This window comes from Bombus affinis, chromosome 3 (assembly GCF_024516045.1).
Source record: "Bombus affinis isolate iyBomAffi1 chromosome 3, iyBomAffi1.2, whole genome shotgun sequence".
NCBI classification, from domain to species: Eukaryota; Metazoa; Arthropoda; class Insecta; order Hymenoptera; family Apidae; genus Bombus; species Bombus affinis.
In genome coordinates this window covers 8449964-8471066 of record NC_066346.1, presented here as the reverse complement: position 1 = coordinate 8471066, position 21103 = coordinate 8449964, and the positions used below count along the sequence as shown (strand labels likewise).

At 36.1% G+C, this 21103-nt stretch overlaps 4 protein-coding genes and 2 long non-coding RNA genes across 8 annotated transcripts in view; 3 read left to right on the top strand and 3 right to left on the bottom strand.

Moving 5' to 3' along the window:
- The window catches only part of LOC126914242 (zinc finger SWIM domain-containing protein 8 homolog), a 114154-nt gene extending 100031 nt beyond the window's left edge, over nt 1-14123 (bottom strand). The window contains exons 1-2 of the mRNA XM_050717887.1: nt 14076-14123; nt 10053-10473 (exon numbers count right to left, since the gene is read on the bottom strand). Coding sequence (XP_050573844.1) covers nt 10053-10473; nt 14076-14123 — 469 coding nt within the window. The remainder of the gene's footprint in view (nt 1-10052; nt 10474-14075) is intronic.
- Nucleotides 5307-9664, top strand: LOC126914624 (uncharacterized). The gene is made up of 2 exons (XR_007709747.1): nt 5307-5424; nt 9101-9664. It is a non-coding gene; the product is annotated as an uncharacterized LOC126914624 (long non-coding RNA).
- A 38-nt stretch (nt 14124-14161) lies between the features above and the next one.
- Nucleotides 14162-17167, top strand: LOC126914581 (double-strand break repair protein MRE11). The gene is made up of 10 exons (XM_050718700.1): nt 14162-14545; nt 14637-14808; nt 14870-15006; nt 15084-15274; nt 15354-15558; nt 15652-15991; nt 16069-16216; nt 16292-16582; nt 16687-16911; nt 16985-17167. Exons 1-10 carry the CDS (start codon nt 14440-14442, stop codon nt 17072-17074), a joined length of 1905 nt encoding a protein of 634 aa, XP_050574657.1. The 5' UTR covers nt 14162-14439; the 3' UTR covers nt 17075-17167.
- Nucleotides 15281-17301, bottom strand: LOC126914616 (uncharacterized). The gene is made up of 2 exons (XR_007709738.1): nt 17190-17301; nt 15281-15534 (listed from the first exon to the last, which is right to left on the bottom strand). It is a non-coding gene; the product is annotated as an uncharacterized LOC126914616 (long non-coding RNA).
- On the top strand, nt 17243-18492 carry LOC126914614 (40S ribosomal protein S14a). 2 transcript variants are annotated; one of them, XM_050718776.1, is made up of 4 exons: nt 17243-17353; nt 17656-17806; nt 17885-17972; nt 18220-18492. In XM_050718776.1, the coding sequence occupies exons 2-4, from the start codon at nt 17658-17660 to the stop codon at nt 18436-18438; spliced, it is 456 nt and encodes a 151-aa protein (XP_050574733.1). In that variant the 5' UTR covers nt 17243-17353; nt 17656-17657; the 3' UTR covers nt 18439-18492. The 2 variants fall into 2 exon arrangements, with proteins under 2 accessions (XP_050574733.1, XP_050574734.1); XM_050718777.1 differs by having other exon boundaries at nt 17259-17336.
- On the bottom strand, nt 18491-21087 carry LOC126914584 (dynactin subunit 4). 2 transcript variants are annotated; one of them, XM_050718709.1, is made up of 9 exons: nt 20823-21087; nt 20628-20698; nt 20355-20551; nt 20119-20261; nt 19877-20036; nt 19614-19797; nt 19347-19554; nt 19103-19293; nt 18491-19044 (listed from the first exon to the last, which is right to left on the bottom strand). In XM_050718709.1, exons 1-9 carry the CDS (start codon nt 20949-20951, stop codon nt 18825-18827), a joined length of 1503 nt encoding a protein of 500 aa, XP_050574666.1. In that variant the 5' UTR covers nt 20952-21087; the 3' UTR covers nt 18491-18824. The 2 variants fall into 2 exon arrangements, with proteins under 2 accessions (XP_050574666.1, XP_050574667.1); XM_050718710.1 differs by having other exon boundaries at nt 19359-19554.
- Nucleotides 21088-21103: the final 16 nt, after the last annotated feature.

Below are 21103 nucleotides of genomic sequence, written 5' to 3'. Positions count from 1 at the left end.
TATTTCAATGTTATAATATAAATTTGTATAATTACATAGAGTTCCATGGAAAAAACGCTATAAAATTCGTTGGAGTATTATTAAATAAAGTTATTTTGTCTTTTATTTATCTTCATTTTGTGTAAAATCGCACGAAGACTCACGATTATATCAGATTCCAAAACGTGTCAAGAAATGTTGAGCGCTAGAAAATCCTAAGAAAAAGAAATATTGCAAGCGTTAAATACAAGACAATTATTTAATTCAAGTCGTGATTAGTAATTCAAACAGCGGCACCATATTCAGATGACATATAAACACAAAATGAGATTTTTATACGGAAGATTATTAAAACAAAGCTCGTAATACGATCTATATAAAAATAATCCTACGAACAGATTGAAAATTGTCTATCGTATTTTCTTTTCCTACGTTGCTCGTTAACGTCATAGAAAATCAGTGGAGATCCAGACAGCAAAATGCACGACGAGTCAACGAACAAAATATGTACCTAGAAACGCGGCTCGCGAGCCGATGCACCGGAGGTTACATAATTTTCCACGAAAGTAGCATCCACGAATCTCGTGGAAGCGATTTATGTGCGAAATATTTTCGCTGGCGGAGGGAGAAAGAGGAAGAGGTATCCCCCTTCTGTCTGGACGCACGTTCCTCGCATGTAAATCTCGCGTTCCTCGTACGCCTGTGCACAGGAAAGGGCACGCGTGTTCAGCCACGTATACACGGAAAAAATATAAATCCATCCGACGATAAAATCGACTCTAAATTTCCAACGTGCTAATAAAATCCGCGGTCGATCTCTAACTCGCTCGTATTTCGTCTCGTTTAATTACGCGCGATTCTTAACAAGCTTCGAGTAACAAGATGATATTCGTCGGTCACCAAAAGTTGGAAAAACACGGGACTGTTTACACGTGAAAACCACGTGGGGAAAAAAACCACGATAACGTCAGACTTTTGTATTGTTTGATCTCTAAAAGAAGAGTACTATAATACGAATCAATGGGAAAAAAGGAACAGTTCGATATCTTTACAAATTGTAAGGAGGTGATAAATTCAAAAAGTTTTGTATAAAATCAATAAGATAACTAATGTCAAGTCGATCAATATTTGTAAAATATTCTGAATAGATAAATAGCGAGGGCACACGTTTAATCCTTAAATCAGATAGGAAAGCGCAGTTTAGGTGATATGTGTGGAGAACTGATTATGTTATCGAAATATTTAATACATTATCCAATCAATGTGCGTGACTATACGAGAAATTTCCATCATCTCAACGGAATTTCCCTAAAAGCAGGAATCCAACGAATTTATGTAATAAGATCAAGGAACCCAAAGCGAATTTAACACATACTCAACATACAACACACACGTGTAATTATAACGAAAAACGTTCAATATCTCGTAGGAATTTCTCTAGAAGTAAGAATTTGGCGAATTTAAATGATACACGGCCAACTAAACTCGAACGTTTACAAGGCACGTTAAACTCTAGATTCAAGCCCCGAAATACTAACATACAATTAAAACAACCAGTCAGTGAATGTAGCGGAAAACGAACAAGGGATCGTTTAGGCGGACGCACGTAATCGACGTGCAAAAATGCAAATGAGCCGGAGGGGCGGAGAATTTAATCCAGGCGATTTTCCCTCGGAAAATATTTCCCAAGCGGAGCCTCGGACGAAAAGCAGGCACGTTCTCGGCGTTTCAGGGATGGATCCCGATGAATCTTTGCCCAGCACAGTATCCAACCGTGGGACCGGATATGCTCGGATAGATTCAATTATCGGACGACGAATGGAATTATCCAAATCCGATATCGGTCGTTCGATCGGCGTTGCTCGAATCGTCTCGCTTGCGAGCAAATTGGAATCAGCGCCCTGTCAATGGCTCGCCAATGGAGCATTTATAGAGCAATGCTTGCCGCATAAAGCGTGCGCGTAATAAGTTTATACAGGATGTTTCATTCAATGGCAGAAAATTTTCTTCGTGTTATTGACTCTCGTCCAGCTATAGGTAGATCATTTTCAAGTTAATTGTCACGAACATCGAATATCTTATTTCACAGAGCTGAACTATCAGCTAACAAGACCTCCTTTCCACCTCTATATGACAACTGAAGCGTGAGATTATTTTTCCTTAAGTAATTACAAATTGAAATATTCAAATATTTTCTGGATGATATTAGCGTAGCTTTTTGCTTTACTTTCTTATTTTTTAAAAGAGAAATGTTACAAAATAGCGAAGTTATTTGTTTCTTATTTGAAACTAGAACATCGTAATTTGATCCTGACGCATTTTCCGTGTATTCGTCTCTGTAACGTCGTCAAGAATTTAATTATGATAAATCATTTTGACGAGATATTCTATACACCTAAAACTAGAAAAATGAAAAAAAAATTGATTATTTTAATTAATCGAGAACTATTTATATTAACAGAACAGAACGGATGATTTTCGTCTTAATATTTTCAGTCTTAATTCATCTCACCCTGTATAAACGCGAAAGAAGGTAGGATGCCAGCTTGTCTTAATCTAAGCGTAGAATATATTCCGTGAGATATGCTGAGTCGAAAAAAAATTTAACATCGAGGGAGACGAAGAAGGTCGAGGGTGGCACCGGAATGCTAATGAGAAAGGTTGGTGGATGAAAGTGTCAAGGACACTTCAGGGTCACTCATGTTTTTCGCTGAAGCGTTATATTTGGTTAAAGAAGCATGCGTGATAAGTGACCATTATGTATTTAAATTTCAGCACGTTTATAGCGGCTGAATAAAGGCGACTGAAATTTCGTTTGAAATAAAAGTGTAGGTGTAGCGTGTAAGGTGGCTAGGTTAGATAGAACACCGTGTATGCATCACTGGAACGGATACAATGGGACGAAATGGCACAATACGAGAAAAATGACGATATTCGAACGATTTAACCCAAATATAACGCTGGACATTTTACTCAAAAAGCGTCCACGAGGCCATTTTTCTAGCCCCTATCGCCAACCCTATGAAATATTCATCATCGGCATATCCTGTGATGAATGATAAATCGTTGTTAGTGCAGCGTTCTTCGGCCAGATATAAAAAAAAAAGAAGAAAGAAATGCAAAACCGAGATATTGCTAGAATATAATGCTCCATACACGTATATATGTACACTGATACGAATATATACACGTTTTCACATGAAGCGAAAATACAAGGCTGAAGTCGTTTAATCTAAGTTAACGCTCGGTGGAAAATTCGTGATACTCTGAAAACAGTTTTGTTCCAACAATATAGCTTAGAGCTTAATACATTGGCCATAATAATTAGAGAATCGTTAGTACGAATGGTTCTATTGCATTAACCAGACGACGAGGAGCGGAGAAGTCCTATAGACTTAATATATATTGACATGTGATTTGAGGTAGTATATGTTTGCGAGAGAATTGTAGCTGCTGGCTGTAGATGTCGCTGCTAGGGTACTGCTGATTTTCCTCCTAATTTAATTGCGTAGAAGAAAAATCGGACTCCGGTCGCCGGGATTCGAACCCGGGTTCCGAACGTACGTAACCTAAGGCGCTAACCACTGCGCTGCCGTCGTCCGACACTAGTTAGTGTCGAGTGGTGGTATTTGGCTTGTCGAGTGCTGCCACATATTCGTACGATACTATAATAAAGATTGACTTTCAAACAATCATTAAAACAGTGTACACAGACACAAGAAGATGATACAGAAATTAAAATGACACGAAAAGCGATCTTCTAATTGTTTTGAACAATCTAGGTATTACACACAAGGACAGATTTAATACGATCTTACTGCAAACAAATTGCAACATCAAACACAGCTCTAAATGAAATCTTATCATTTCTAATCAACAAGGTAAAGAATTATCTGAATTACTGTTACGTCGCATGAGATGCAGACGCTCAATAAACCTAAGGAACCATCATAAACAGTATCTTTTTAATTTAGACTCTAATAGTCCAAGTATTTTCGGTTTATCGATGGTCCTTAAAACAGTCCTTAGGTTTATTGCACGTTCGTACAAATTACGGAAAAAGCGAATATTTGTCTAACGGAAAAGCAAATTTTTCCCATGAACAAGGTCACCCACGAGCCACGTCGGTAGGAGGCTTCCCCCTTCTATTTTCATTCATATTCCTCTATTAACCTACTATACCTCAATAAACATTTTATTTCAATCATACCAGCTATTCAGTTTATCTGGCCAAGATATAATATCAATTTATCTATCAGTTTCGATATCTCAAATAAATTATTCATATTATACTTTATTATACTTTAACTGTACTGTATCTACAAGTATGCATCTGTTTTCGCGTATCTTGGTTCGCGTACGATCACAGGGTGTTCGTAAAAAGGAAGCTACAGTACCATCGACCAGTGAAAGCTTCCCTTCAGACCTCGCTCTTCATCTCTCGCGATCACCCTTTGTCACCGCCCGTTTCACCCTCTCCACCTCCGGCTGCCCATCCCTCCCAGTCACTTTCTTTCCGTACTACTTCTCGTCCCGTCGTTACTAGTCCCTCTTCTGATTTAACCTTCCCCCTTCCTACCATTGTTTCTTTTCCTACTCTTAGCAATACATCCTGCAACACCCGCCATTGTTTTCCACGACAGCCGATGTTTCGAGGGACGAACCGGGAGCAGGGAGCCGGTATTTAACCTTTCTGATATCATGCGTTTCGCAACAGCTCCTTCTTCCCTATAGAGATTCTTCGATAGGTTGCAAAATGGAACAAGCTTGATCGATGAATCGAAGGTTTGAGATAGATGGCTGGTGTTCGAGATGCAGAGGAGTGAAAAGTTGGTGAACTTTGAAGATGTTCTCAAGTCCTTTGTTGCAGGCATACGGTCTAAGAGATCAAACCACACACGATACTGTAAATCGTCTATAATCAATCATTTTCTCACCAGAGAAGACAATTAGCCTTCTAAATAGAAGAGGTCGGTTTATCCATCTGTAACATCTAAACCACATGGAAAAATACGTTCCACGATTCGCCTCAATTGTCGACGCTTAACTTAGACAGAACAATCAACTAAATAAAAAAATGCAGTATAATTTCCAAGAAGAAGCGGTTCTTCGGTCACGTTCAGTTCGAAATTTGAGATGCTTAGCGCATCCTGTGAGAGGTGCAACACGAAGAGGCGAGAACGTGCATACTCTCTTCTCGCTACACTGCCGATGCATTAGTCTAATTGAAATCCGGATGGCATGGCGCGCGTGACCGTACACTGACTCAAGCTGTCACGCTTTCAAATAGGTATAGGCGTGTCATAGATGTGCGCCAGGGTTGCTCACTTGCTACATACCGGGTGACGCGTCCACGTCGTCGCCGTTCTTCGTCACGCGATCGTTAATGAAATCGGAACGGTATCGGCTGAATCGTAGTGGATCCTCGAATCCAATTCGAGCGAAGTAAGTGAACTAGGCATTTCCTTCATTTTCATTAGCGAACACATTTTTGAAGAAAATTCTAGAGTATTGTTGGATTACAATTAAGAATTCAATCTTGCAATACTACGATAGAAAGCACGCCAGTGAACAAAATATAAGGCGACGCGCTAAAAGATAAATTACAATAACTCTTAGAGTTAATTTGCCTTTATGAAATGAATATACAAAAATAACTTTAATGGATGGCGTGACTAAAACAATGCGCTTTGCATGCTTGCATTAATTTACTTTTTCCTTTGCGATATCACCTTCATCGAATACATAGCTGAAAAAACGTATCCATTCGTTTGCAGTCATTTTCACACAATCTACGTTATCGAATTCAGTTTTCTAATATCATACGTGGCTATGAAAGGATGTCTTAAGAATACGCTTAATGTTACTTCATCGCTTATATTTTACAGTTTTATGAAATTTTAATAAATCAAAGTATTGAAAACATTACGGCGAACTATCGCTCAGTGCTTAATGAATATTAATACATTCAAATTGTGATTGGTATCTATCTATACTTCGACTCTCGTGCAAATTTAAATTCCAACTTGAATCTTTAAATTGAAATTTAAATTTGAATCGCAGCATGAATTTAGATCGCAATTGGAATCTCTGTAAATGTTGAAGTAAGAATTAATTTTCGTATCAGACGAACGCTTCCGTGACGTTCAATTAGCTCATACGCAGCATCAATCGCGCATCTATTAGCATTCACGGAGTCGCGCCGATGGAAAACAAGAGTTCGTAATCGACGCGTATATCCGCGTGTCAGAAAGTAGCAAATTAGCGTCGCGTGTTGCAGATGGAGGATAACCTTGAAAATTCTAGGCAGAAGCGATCGACTGGTCATGTGGAAAACCGACGTGACCGGTCGTGCAACGACACAGAACGAACGCGTCTCCGGGAACGAGCGTATATACTTTCTAAATGCATGCGCGTCGCGTACGCGCATGCGCCGAGAAAGTAAAATGAGATACTTTCTCTACGTGGTCGCAATTCTTAAAGGGGTGGCACCCGTGTAAATAAAAGAAGGAAACGCGTGTCGTAACCGGCGACGAGGGAAACCGTTCAAAACTCAGCGCGCGTACGCCTGCATGCTTATTAACGGAAAATTAAAGCATAACACACTTGGAACGATGTTCCTTCGCCGTTGCAAATGGACCGTGTCTAAAAATACCCACGTGCTCTTATGGAACAACCGTTATGACGTCCCTCTACGTCTTCCGAACGTGTTAAAAGGTAGGCATTTTTATAAACTTATGAAGTACCACATACAGGGTGACTCGTTTTGAATTGTAGGTGAACGTAAGAAGGCATAACGCGCCGAATGAAAAAAAGTAAGAGTGGACCATTCTCAATGAACTGAATAATTCACTGCCTAAAATTGAAGCGAGCAAAAAATATTTTATTTAGCGCAACAACTGATTTTGTTGTTCTTTGGACTTGAATCAGAACATATGAGTTCCTCCGTTTATTGGAATAAATTAATAAATTTACAGCCAAACAGGAAAGAAAAGAGAAGCTGTTTCGATGTCTCGTGTAATGATCGAGGAAAGAGGAATATCCCTTCGACGAAATATTTCGAAATAAAATAACGATTTCAAAAAAGTATTGAAATCTTGGGAGGATCTTAAAATCTCCTTAGCGCGTCGGACTTTTCTATTTACCTTTTGACACCACGAAAACCTCTCGATCCTATTTTCTCTTTCGATTCTCCTAACGCTTTCTCCAAATTAGGTCAACGCGTAAACGAACACGATGCACCGACGCTCATTAACATTGTTCCGCAGCGTTCACCGCCGAAATTACTTTCACGAATGACTGTAAAGCTGACTTGATCGAGTGTTCTGAAATAAAACACGTTAATTCACCAGCATGCACGCAATTAGCATATTTTAGCGGTAAACTGTATCGCCTGATAATATCCAATGTTGCCGAAGACGTTGCTCAGACGCGAGGCGGTGTGTTTACGCGCGCAAATGAGAGCGAGTACGATTCGTTCTGTCCCTCTTTATCTCGTTCTTCGTTTAGTCTTTTTCTCGGCCTTGATCGCCTCGCCGCGGAGCAAGGACCGTGCAGAAAAAGGAAAGGAGTATATATACCAGGGAGAAGCGGCGAGGATGAAGTGAAATCAGACTTCTCCTCTGTTCCGTCAAGATACACGCGTGTGCCTGGATAAACGACGCGAGACACGGCTGTACGAATCGTTTGTTCCGATTGGAAACTAAGATTAAGAAGCCTGCTTATGATTAGTCCCATCGAGGATGCTAATCCTTTAAGAGCTTGTCAAATTTTAAGAAGAACAAAACTTATCTGATTATCTTTTATGTTTAAATTTATTTATATGTAATGTCTATAGAGTTACATAAAAAACTAACTTCGTTGAAAAATTCTCCTATTTTGTATTTCTGATAGGAGATTAGATATCTAAACTTTAGCTATATAACGTTATGAAAATGTAACTTGAGAATATATGAAGAAATTCAGCGGACAATGGAACACTTTGTAATATGTCTCTGATAAAAAAAAAAAAAGTAGTAAATAGTAGATGAAAGATGGTTTAACTTCTTGAATTTTATCCAATATGCAACAAGTAAGATTATGAAGTTGCATATAGATTGAAATGGATCGCTGTTGCAAAAGTACAATTGCATATGACGCTTCGAATTACCATTCATTGGAAGATTAAAATTTTGTTAAAGTAGTATCCATTCGCATGGTCACATAACGAAATGCGATAAAATTCTGTGAATGTGGATAATGACGATGATATATTACAAGATACGTATTCTATGCGAAAGACGCAATCTCACGTGCCTGATAAAAGCTTCTATATTATGACACAGTGTTTGTTAACGATTGCTCTTCTATCTTTTGCCTTTTTCAAGATAGAACCGTCAAATCAGGGGAATTGTTTACACGTACATAAGATATCGTTTAAGGCTGAATGCATACGAGCGACATTTTACCGCGCGATCCCGCTGCGACCATATGCCTGTCTTTATTGTTCTTAATAGGAAAACAAAGACACGACATATGGCCGTAACGGCATCGCGCGATAAAATGTCGCTCGTGTGCATTCGACCTAATAGCACAACTACGTTATCTACTAACGTTTTTCATACTATCGATACAATGAGTGCAAAATAAAAAGAAATATGTTCAGAAAGATGTCGTAAAAAATTCAATTATACCAACGATCACGTCCGAAAAACTTATTGATACACTCCTGTTCGCCAAACGATCTTGTGCTTTGAAAAAAAATTGTATAACTGCATGGAACGTGTTTTTATGACAGACACGATCAAATCAACGTTGCAGTAAAATAACTGACTTCGACTTCACGCTTCGGTTCACACCGCGCAACCATGTAGTAAATTATTATTACAAGGTGTAACATACGCTCTCGAGCAAAAGTAAGAAAGTAATTTACGCGACACATGAACGTTGGCCACGTGCCAACTCAATTACAGTTAAAAGTATGAAAAAAGAACTTCGATCATCGTTTCCACGCTCTTTTCCTGTTTGATTTATCATGAAACGAGTTTTCAATGCGTCCTCGAACCGAGAACGTTCCGCTTCAACCAGAATATGGCTTAAACTTTGCGCCCTCTATTATGACAGCTACTTTCTCTGCTTGCAGATATTTCCGCGAGGAAATCTCTCTAACGTTAAAAATGAAGATATTCTATATGGTGAAAGCTTTACAAACTAGCAGATGGCGCTATTAAGGAAGAAAACGCTGATACCGATCGACCCAAAATCATCGAGTCCCTTTTATGGAAAGTCAAACGTCACCGATTGCGGAAGGCGAGACGACAGGTAAGAATGAAACAGCACGAAGAAACGTGACGGTGCATCAGGAAGATGGTAAATCATTAACCTTGCTTACTCGAGCCAACGGGTCGTGGAATTTGTATGCGTCATAGGATACGCGGGCATCTTCAGCGACGCTTAAAGAGACGCGAGAATTATAATGCATTGCCACACGTTCATCTTGCGGACGCAATGACAATGCATATGTCTTAGGCTACCGAAGATAATGGATCTACTGCGTCGGACCACACGACTCGACGCATAGCTGACGACTAAGATCAAAAACGCTTCGGAATAACGAATTAGAAAATTCCATCAATTCGCGTCATAAACAAAAAAATTCCTCCCTATTTCTGCGTTACGTTATTACAATTATACGGATTACACAATTAATCGTTCGTGTTAATTTTCCAGCTGATGCATCAAAGTTATTCACAAAGGATTCGCCGATTATTTTGTGTATTATTATGTACAATTACACAAGATTTATTTCATATTAATCTATGTATCAACATAAGAATTTCACTTAATGTAACCATTCATACGTCTAAAATGAAGTGTACGTATAATAGAACGTACGTGCGACAATACAAATCCACGTGGTATACGGTGCTATAGCTATAGCATGTTCTAAATCATTGAACCATTCAAGGTCATCATCAACTTTCCCCCTCTTCGTCTTCAAATAGGTCTTTCCCCAATCCTTGAATGACCATCAAACTTCGAACACGCTATACTCACCGATATTAGCCGGCATAAAGGAAAAAGAAAAATCTCACCTTCCGTAAACTTCTTGGTAATGCCTAAACCAGCGGTAGGTCGCCGCCATCCCCTCCAATTATTACACAACGATTCCGGTTCGCTGCTCCAGCTGCACAGGGAATCCTCTTCGAAACGGTCAGAATCATCAAAGGAGTAACGATCGGTCTCTTCCCATTCGATTATCTGAGGGGCACTCGATTGACCGGCGACATTATCCACGGCCACGGATACGGCGGAAGCGGCAGCAGGCTCTGTTGCCCGAGAACCGCCGCCAGATCCGCCGCCACTGTTGCCGCTGTTGCTGCTACCATTTCCACCAGCCCCTCCTCCGCCGCTTCCACTGCCTCCACCGCCACCGCCGCTACCACCCACCGCCACGGGAGACCGAGCCAGATTGCCTGCCAGTTTTAATTGTCGTACGAATCGGCACGCGCGACACTACGAGCCACTGCGCCCCCGAACGACCACCGTGCTCCGACGACGGCCCCACCGCGATCACGAAGCGACGACACCGCCGCCGTCTCTTACGAGCCGAGCCACCGTTCGACGTACAAACCCTTCAACCCTGTGCCCCACGCGGATCGCCGCCTGCGGGAGAATAGTTATCTAGGTTATTTAGAGGGTTGACGTATGTTTCTTTTGTTTGGGATATCATGAATCGTATGTGTTGTATTTCATTTATCAGGGTTCGAATTCCGTTTTATTTTGACGCATTATAAACGAATGATTTTTGCATTTATAAGTAGGTAATTATACTAGCCAACTCGATTTGATTTGGTTTTATAAGTAAGTAATTACAGTAGGGAATTCGAACTTTGGATCTTTGGACCTGAATGGTTTAACTGGCTGAACTATTCAGTAATTGTCTACCTGTGTTTAATAGCGAATGAATAGCTCTATTTATATCTATACAATGACCACTATACCCCCTTACAATTAGACAATTTGCTTCTCTATTTGATAATACATATAAATATCTTTTATTATTATGTAAGCACATGTTTAAATAAGACAATTTTTGAAACGTTACAACACAACTTTTGAAACATTTTAAACATTCATGCGATGTTACTAAATACATTTATTGCAATGAGAATTAATAAACAAAGTAACATAGCATTACTCAAATCTCTCCCTTTTAATTTTTGAATACAACGATATTCACCAGCCTCAATATTAAAAGCAATAGTCTTTTTTCACATTGTCCAACAATATATGGAAACGAAAAAGAAAATAAACAACATATACAATGCCGTATTATCAATAAACAATCGTAAAATGAAAACTGCAAAACTACGTCACACATGCAACAGGAATAATGAACATTCAATTTGTATGGGACATGAAGAAGCAAATTTTGTGTACATATAGAAAAAAATTTTGTTTAAGAAGAGTCAGACAATATTTCGCGGATAATGCTTTTAGCTTATGTATTCGCCAGGCTTTTCATGACTGAACACCTATGAAATTTGTTAATTGAACTCTGATTTGTCCGGCATGGTAGGGTAATTGGTAAATCCGGGCGTACGCCCCTAACCACCGTTTTACCACCGCTAACACAGAGTCCGATACTTCCCTTCTATTAGGGGAAGGGAAGTACCTCTCTCTACCATCTCTCTCTACCATCACCGACAGCTATAACAGCAACAGTCGCTACTTTTAATTGTTCCACCAATCGGTGTACAAGCAACATTATAATACTTCGTACCCTATATAGTAATACATACTTACTAATAGACGTTTATTGTTTGAAAAGAATTTAATTATTTTGCTCTATTTTGTACTAATTTGACATTTAACGTCATAAATAAAAATTGATATTTAAAAATGAAGAAATATTTAACATTGTAATAATTAAATAATTTTTACATTGATATATTTAAATAATTGTTATCTCTTATTATTCTTGTCCAAATTCCAATCATTTAGATAAAGAAAACGATCGACGTCGTTCGAAACATCATTTAATATGCTAATGGTAATGAGATTAGTCGGTTAAAAACAGTCGATCACATTTTCAAATACTTTTGTTCTTTGTCGCTGTCATGTTTTGTTCGTGATGCCAAAGAAGGTCACCTTTCACTTTCCAATTCTGTTATTCGGTTTTGCTTATTTTCCGAAAATTAATTTAAACCGGAGTCTAGCACACCGCCGCAAGATAACCCCCTTGACATTCGAATTAAAACGGATATTTAGTATGAATAATTGAATATGTCTCCCGAACCGTGTTTTCCGTGAGTAAGGTGCAACACCGACTGTAGCGCGTCGATCATGTAAACGCGTAAATAATCACCGAAGCACTGCGCGGAAAAAAACTTTTCTCTTTATAGACACTCTTGTTTGTGCACGTGTATTAGAGCGACAATACCATAAAACAAATATTACACTCGTGACATTGGAATTACACAGATCGATTAAATCTGACTATTATTCGAAATTAACAAGTCCTCACTTAAACATGGGAAACATTTAAAAAGACATCGAATATACGTTACTGTGGTTATTCGAAAACATTAAACTGCTTAAAACGCTAAGTAAAACAGTAACAGCTGATTTACGTCACTTCAATGTTTGAAGAAGCGTATTGATTTTTCGTATATTAAAGTATCATTTTCATATTTTGAATAATTTCGCGCCAGTCCTAATGCGAACGAAAAAAAACAAGGAAAAAGAAAGGAACGTTAAAATGTAGATACATATGCATGTATATAGTCTACCGTAAACAATTAAGAAAGAAGAAATGTCCGATTTGTCAGCAAACAATGTATAGCCTGTGGCGAATGTCAAACGACCGGCCGTAAGATTAAGGTTAGAAAGGATTAGGTTAGGTTGAGCTTGCGTATAGAAGAAAGGGCAAAGAAAATTCGAAAGAGGGACACAAACGTATCAGTGACGCGACAGACGGAGGCATAAGGACCTTGGCGGGTCGACAGACCCACGTCAAGAACGTGCGACGACCCCGACCCCGCATAGAAGAGCAGTCCCTCTCCTTTCATACATCTACTAGCCCGTATGTCTCACTGTTCCACCTTTCACACCTTTTGTACACATGGATTTCTAACCCTTTTCCTGCTTACCTCACCCTTTCTAACAAGTTTAACGTTCGGTCACTGGTGCACTTCACACCCCTCTTTCCTTCTTCTACTACTACTACTACTATTGCTACTACTACTAGCACCACCGAACGAACAGTACGGTACCAGAACAAAATGAGGAATGGTACATAACATGTATATAAATATGTATATATATATGTACATATATGTATATATATGTATATATATATACTTTATGTATAGACACATACACACATAAAACAGCGCACTCGACAACAGAGTAGGACAGCTGAGCCACCACTGCCCCACCAGTTTTATGTAAGAGACATCTTGCACCGTGTCCGCGGTACCTTCCGCGAAGGTTAAGCCCGACACGGGCACACGAATAATCGCAGTAATTTACGTTAGAATTGCGCACTACACCACTGCACTAGACCAAAACTTCAGCTAGGCTACCCCATCGACGACAACAACAAATATGGCGAGCGAACCTCCTCCTGCGCCTCGCTGCAACGACTGCCGACTGTCCGCTAGGTGGCGATCAAAACGCCGCCCCAACGACCCCTACCCGTCTCACAACTTCGGCCATACTCGGGCTATCTCGGATTTTGCTCCGATTATTTCGCGGCATTTTCAAATACGAAATATATACCTCGGTGCAAACATATTTTTAGGTGTATATACATGGAGAATCGAATTAAATCATGTGAAAGAAATTATGTATGATGTTACTTTATATTATTTACTATTGCGATCACGCTATTGAATAATGTAGTAATTATGGTTATCAATAGAAATGTTTACGATGTATCTAACTATTATAATCGTAATAATGTTATTATAATATAATGTCTTGTATCAAATAAAGTTTATATTCTTTATTTATGCTCTTTTTATGCATTGTTTCTTCCTTTATCTCCTATATATTTTCGTCAAATTTGCAATCATTGCTATCGAATTGAATACGAATTTACATAGTCAAACCAGGTGAAGCATATCTAATCTTAAATTATCCGAAGTATTTAGTGACATTTTTATCCAATCATAATTCTTGAATTGTGCAGGAAATTTCGCGGGCTTTTATATACTGTTTATGATTTTAATGTATGCGAGTATTTATGATCTCTGGTAATTATATTTGAACAATTACATATTCTGACAAGCAAAGTGTGCGGTAATATGTGATATTTAAGTCATTACTTGTCATTGTATTACATCCCTCTGAAGCATTTAATAACATTATTTGTTATATCAAAGGTGGTATATGAAATAAGGTTGAGATAATTTAACGATAATTTAAGTGAAATAAGGTTCAGATAATTTAAAATAAAAGCATTTAATATACAAAATGTCATCGAATAAAGGCCACGAATCAAAAAAAAATCCAAATGATACAATGAAAATTTTAATTGCAACCGATATTCATCTAGGCTTTGAATATAACAAGAAAAGAGGTTGGTTTTTATAACTTGTTATCTCTATTATTGAAATAAAGTACAATGCATGATATAATATTCACATTTAATATTCACTAATTAATGTAAGGGCAAGAAACAGATGATAGTATCACTACGTTTGAAGAAATTCTTCAGTATGGAATAAAATATAACGTAGACTTAATACTTCTTGGTGGAGATTTATTTCATGATGCCAAGCCATCGCAGACTGTAATGATAAAATGTATGGAACTGTTAAGGAAATACTGTTTAGGAAATAGGTAAATAAAAGTTATTCTGCCATATTTTTTTACATGTATTAATCAAAATATTATTTCTTAGGGAAATTAAAATTCAATTCTTAAGTGATCCACAAATTGTATTTCGTCATTGTGCCTATAAAGTTGTGAACTATGAAGATCCAAATATAAATATTAGTATGCCAGTATTTTCTATTCATGGAAATCATGATGACCCAAGTAAGATATATAATATTTATCGTAAATACAATTATAACATTCTTTCAACTTATTTCTTATTGTCAATAAAATAATAGGCTTTGGAGCTGTTGGATCAATGGATTTATTATCAGTATCTGGTTTAGTAAATTATTTTGGGAAATCGACAGACCTTACTAAACTAACCATTGCTCCTATAGTTATAAAAAAGGGTGAAACTCATGTTGCACTGTATGGGTTAAGTTATATGAATGATCAAAGATTATCTCGACTACTAAAAGATTTTAAAGTAAAATTATAAGGAAATTTATTTATTTGATATACATGTTTTTTATATATTTGTATTAACAAGTATACATTTTTTATAGCTCGATATGTTACGTCCAATGGAGCTTGAAGATTGTTTCAATATATTTGTTATACATCAGAATCGCTCACCATGGAGTGAGCATGGATATGTTCCACAAGGTAAATTACCAGAGTTTATTAATCTTGTTATATGGGGTCATGAACATGAATGCCGTATTACTCCAGAACATATCCCTGAAACTACATACTATGTTTCACAACCAGGTATACAATAATTTTTTTATATTGCTTAAATTGTAATGCAAAGATTACGTACAAAGGTTCTATATATCTATATACTCAATATTGAAATTACAGGAAGTTCTATTGCTACCTCCCTATGTGAAGGTGAAGCAAAACCCAAACACATTGGTATTTTGAATGTGAATAAAAGGGATTTTAAATTACAAAGTATAAAACTGCAGACTGTTCGACCATTTATTTTTGACAATCTAATTATTCAAGATCAAGATATACCAATACAAAATAATGAGCCACGCTCTGCATCTGTATACAATTTTGTTGATAGTTACATAGAAAATGAACTCATACCCAAAGCCAGCATACAGCTGTCTGGTCATCCCAAACAACCTATTTTGCCTTTGTTGCGTCTAAGAATATTTTACAGTTCCGAGGACGAAATTTTCGATCAGAATAAGTAAAATTCAATTTTATTTATATTTTTTAATTAATTTAACGCAGGGATAAACATATTTAATATGAAATATGTTTCAGATTGGTACAAAAATATTGTGATGAGGTTGCTAATCCCATGGATATGATTGTATTTCGCAAAAGAAGAGTTGTTAGTAAAAACGCAAAGACAAATTTGACAGACTTTGGTGATGAATTCGAAGAAATGGCACAAATTCTCTGTTACGAGGCAAATAAGGATCTAATATCATTATTGTTATATTAATTAATATTCTTCAAATATAAAGAGCTCTTTTTCTGTTAGGATGAAAAAGATTGGAACAAAACTGTACAAGGAGGTATAAAGAAACATTTCAGTTTAGAAGAAAATAGAGATAAATTAACGGTATTAACCGTTAATGGTTTAAACGAAGCATTAAATCGATTCGTTGATGCAGGAGATATAGACGCTTTTAAAGATATTGTGAATCATCAAATAAAGAAAACTATTGCACATTTAGAAACTTGTGAGGTTGATACTGTTGAAAGTATTTGTAATGAAATTAAGAATTTTAGAAATAACCGAATACAGGAAGAAAAAGAAGAAACCACTGAGGTATATTTAAATTAGGAAAATTACTGTGATAATATTAACTTATTGCTAAAGTTTAAACTTATGTAGCTTACAGTTTTGTATATAATAAATTTATTATTTTCTAGATACGAAAATTTTTTGATAATGCAAAAGGTAGGACACAGAAAGGTTTTGAAATTAATGCAAATAAAGATATTAATATCAGTGATGAAGATGAAAACAGAAATACAATGCCTACAACTAAAGGAGGTAGAGGACGCGGACATGGACGTGGACGTGGAAAAGCTAATACGAAAGCTAGTACAATTTCAACTACACATCTGCCTGCAAAGAAGCTAGGAAAGAAGATGGTAAATTGTGAAGATTTTTTAAACTAATAATTTTATACATCGTTAATAATTATTGTGTATTTCTTGTCGTTAGGATCAAAATATTCTAGAAAATTATATGAAATCATTAGATACAACTAAGAAAAATAAACCTACAGAAATCATTATAGACGATTCTGATTGAAATATAAATTATTAAAACTGATTCTTGAAAAAGATTGTATTTTATGTTAAAATAAATTTTTATATTAAAATAAATTATTTTTTATATTCATTAGACGTTTACGATAATTACTTACCTTAGAAAATATTTTTATATTTCTATTTTATTATTGCGATTTACATTTCGATTTTCGATACTATCGAAACACGAATCGCTTACTACGCACCGGAAGCTACTTTCCTTTAGACTTCCAGCGTTGGTCGTGTTGGACAAGCGAATTTTAGTACGTTCAACTTAAAGGTATTTTTCCCCCAAAACTTGTCGTTCTTCAAAAAATAACATTTTAAATATATCAAGTAAACATATTTGAATAAATTGTGCTTAAATTATTTTCTTATTATTCATTTAACGTTAAGATGCTAGTGGCTGAATTTTAATTCATGAAGTTCTTGTATACTTGTTCTGAATCTCTGTCAAGACATAACCTCATAAAATCTAAATTGTGTAAATTAAATAATTTTAAGATCTTAAATGATTACATTTTGGAATATTGTAATATTGTAACAGAATATATTTATAAAGAGATATAATATTTTATGTAGAAATGCCGCCAAAAAGAGGAAAGGTACAAAAGGAAGAGGTCCAAGTATCTCTTGGACCACAACTTCGTGAAGGTGAAGTTGTTTTTGGCGTTGCTCACATTTTTGCGAGCTTTAACGATACTTTCGTTCATGTAACCGATCTTTCTGGAAGGTATATTTAACGAAAAATTTTTGAACTTGGTAAATAATTGAATGTTTCGTACGTAAAAATTAATATATTTTTCTGCAGGGAAACCATTGCGAGAGTTACTGGTGGAATGAAAGTTAAAGCAGATCGTGATGAGGCTTCTCCATATGCTGCTATGCTTGCTGCTCAGGTAAAAAATGTTATATAGGTGTATCTCAGATATATCCACATTCAGGCAGCTCCTAGATGGTATTGTTTAATCGTAGGAGCGTTCATGTGTGTGGTAAATTAAATTTCTTTCTTTGTATGGAAGTGTGCTTGCATGAATCACTTCTTTACCTGGGAGAATACATTTTATACAAAAACATGTGTGATTGTATGTAATAAATAATAAATTTTAACATTATGAAACTAAAAAATACTTTTGTTTTTAATAGGATGTAGCAGAGAAATGCAAATCTCTTGGGATTACAGCACTTCACATTAAATTGAGAGCAACTGGAGGTAACAAAACAAAAACCCCTGGTCCAGGTGCACAATCTGCCTTGCGTGCACTTGCACGTTCTAGTATGAAAATTGGCAGAATCGAGGATGTCACGCCAATTCCATCTGACTCTACACGTAGAAAGGGTGGTCGTCGTGGAAGAAGGTTGTAAATTATGTTTCTATGTGTGGTTGATTGACTTTCAAAAATAAAAATTTAAAAAATTTGCTGTGTTATGTTTTTATATTCTTATCTATACACATGGTAGTAAAATTTTACATAATATACGAACTATCTAATATGAATTAGTATCAAATGCAATGCTTGTATATTACTCCTTTAATACATTTTCGTATAAATTTGTAATGTAGGGAATCCTGTATTAAAGTAGTACATCTTGAATTTTGTTAACTTTCACGTTAAAAAAAGATTATATTTATTAGTAACCACTCGTTATAAACTAAATATAAATTAACATTTAAATAATAAGTGATACATATAGAATATGTGCAGCCTAAGTTAATCATTGAAGTTTAATATTTATGACAGTAATAAGCATTAAGCACTTCCAACAATATTGCCTACAGTAAGATAAAGTTTAACTTTGAGATCTAATTTTTGAGGCGCTTTATGTTCCAATGTAGTAATAGTATTCACATATCTATACTGCATAACAAAGCCAATTATAATTGGTTGACCATCACTCTCTTGTATATTTTCATGTGGAGTTACATGTAATTTTATTACAGCTTTATTACCTTTTCGCCAAATCACAAACCTTTAATAAAAAAAATATTAGATTTTTAAAGTAAAATTAAAAGTAAAATTATACATACTTAGGGTCATCTTGAAAATTGTGCGTATCGCCGGTGTCGTCATATTCAGCAGCATCGTCTCTACGAGGCAAAATAAGAGGACTGTGAGGAAGTACTAAATCTGCATTTGCAGTAATTTTGATAGGTTTTGTTTCCTCTGCTACAGGCACTTGTCGTACAATAGAAGGTAATAAATTTGGGGATTCAGATCCCTAAAATTATAGCAATATTAGAAACAACATAATTTAGGAAATAGCAGGCCTACCTGGCCCTTTACCTGTTGTGTATTATCCTGTTTAACTTCCTCCTTTTCATCCACAACTGTCAAAATAGGCGTCATTGGTGTATCCAAAGATAATAGTACCACCTGAGTTTGATGTTGAGTTGGATTGCAAAATTTTAAGAGCAATTCACTTGATTTACCGGGACGAAGAGGTTCGCAAGTAACGATCCTCACTTCCGGAACGTGATAACTACAACATAAATACATATTAATATCAAAAGGAGAATAATTTATAAAATATAAACTTACAATGCAGCAAGTTGAATCTTAAACTTTGCAGAATGTGAACAAAAATCCGGTTTACAAAGATTATGTTCGCAAACTCGACATCGTTGCGATCTTCTAACTAGCAATTGTCTATGCTGCGGACGCAATTCATTTACATTTTCTGTTTGTACATCTGGTTGTTGCAATCGCTGTTCCAACGTAGTAACTATATTCAAAAATTTCGTTTTTTAATTTTTAAAATAAAAGATTTCATTTTGATGAGTCTGATACAAGTAAATGCTTACTCTTAGTTACTTCGACTGGTTTTGTAAAAATATCTGTTGGCAACTCTTCTACTTCTATACTGGCAACAGCTGGAGGTGGTTGGTCAGTTGATTCAGTAGCAGGCTTTGTAGGATGTCCTATACGTTTACGAACCATAGCAGATGTTATTCTGAACATAGCCTAAAATGAAAATAAAGATAAAGCATATATATTCTTTAAATCAGAACATGTCTCCTAAAATGAGTAATTTTTTGAACATTACAATTTGCATATAAGGATGCTTTGGTCGAAATTTCTTTTTTTCAGATTGTTGTTTTTCTATAGAAGCCAATATTTTATGATAATCAATCAAAGTATTAATCCGGTTCATATGAGGATTTTCTTGTTCAGGCCAACCTCCAGTAGCTGGTTAAGACAACGTAAAATTATTGTTTTATTGTTAAAAAACATTTTAATATTATAAGACAATAATATAATAAGTATTTTGAATAAACATACCCACAGACTGATCTGGAATACCAGCATCTCTGGAAGTCCACCGACATAATGAACAAGATAGATAATAAACTTTCTTTGGTGTTGTTTTAATATCTTTGGAATCTTCACCTTCAACAGGTATTACTCTCAAAGGTGCATGTCCAGCTCTCGTGGATAATGTTTGAAAGCAGCATGGACATTTGAAACAATTTGAACATCTGTCAACATATTCATAAAATACTACAAGGTGCAATTGATTATATATTTAGAGACGTACATTTTCCTAAAACTTACTTATTCTTTTTAAGGCGAACTTCCGATGATGGCAAATTTTCCATACAATTGGGACAATAATGTGAATCAACCTATTAACAAAAATAAAAATTTAATACTCAAACTGAAGACAATCTTATAAGAAGTGACCAGATTATATTCATAATGCCTAATTAGATAATATTTAAATAGAATTTAAAAGATATATATGTATACCTCTTGACAGACACAATATCCGCAACGAATCTTCGAGCAATGTCTACAAAAGTAAATCTTTGAAATCGGTTTTAGAGAGCCACAGTTACATACGTAACGCACATAATCGGGTTGATTTAAATACGACATGATTGATTGTAGATTTTGATCTTATTTAGAAAAAGAAAACGACAGTTCTATTTGTCATAAAATAACACATCCTTCAACCTACATTTTATCGTTACTTCGAACCATCTTTAACCGTATGTATAGTGTAGCAAGCATAGCAAACTGCTAAGCTA

Coding starts and splice junctions, on each gene's coding strand:
- LOC126914581 (XM_050718700.1), top strand. CDS start 14,440: ATGTCATCGAATAAAGGCCACGAATCAAAAAAAAATCCAAATGATACA. Junction 15,992..16,068: donor GAAATTTTCGATCAGAATAA/GTAAAATTCAAT, acceptor AATATGTTTCAG/ATTGGTACAAAAATATTGTG. Junction 16,912..16,984: donor AGAAGCTAGGAAAGAAGATG/GTAAATTGTGAA, acceptor TCTTGTCGTTAG/GATCAAAATATTCTAGAAAA.
- LOC126914614 (XM_050718776.1), top strand. CDS start 17,658: ATGCCGCCAAAAAGAGGAAAGGTACAAAAGGAAGAGGTCCAAGTATCT. Junction 17,807..17,884: donor GTAACCGATCTTTCTGGAAG/GTATATTTAACG, acceptor ATTTTTCTGCAG/GGAAACCATTGCGAGAGTTA. Junction 17,973..18,219: donor CTGCTATGCTTGCTGCTCAG/GTAAAAAATGTT, acceptor TGTTTTTAATAG/GATGTAGCAGAGAAATGCAA.
- LOC126914584 (XM_050718709.1), bottom strand. CDS start 20,951: ATGTCGTATTTAAATCAACCCGATTATGTGCGTTACGTATGTAACTGT. Junction 20,699..20,822: donor GATATTGTGTCTGTCAAGAG/GTATACATATAT, acceptor TTTTGTTAATAG/GTTGATTCACATTATTGTCC. Junction 20,552..20,627: donor GTTCGCCTTAAAAAGAATAA/GTAAGTTTTAGG, acceptor ATATGTTGACAG/ATGTTCAAATTGTTTCAAAT.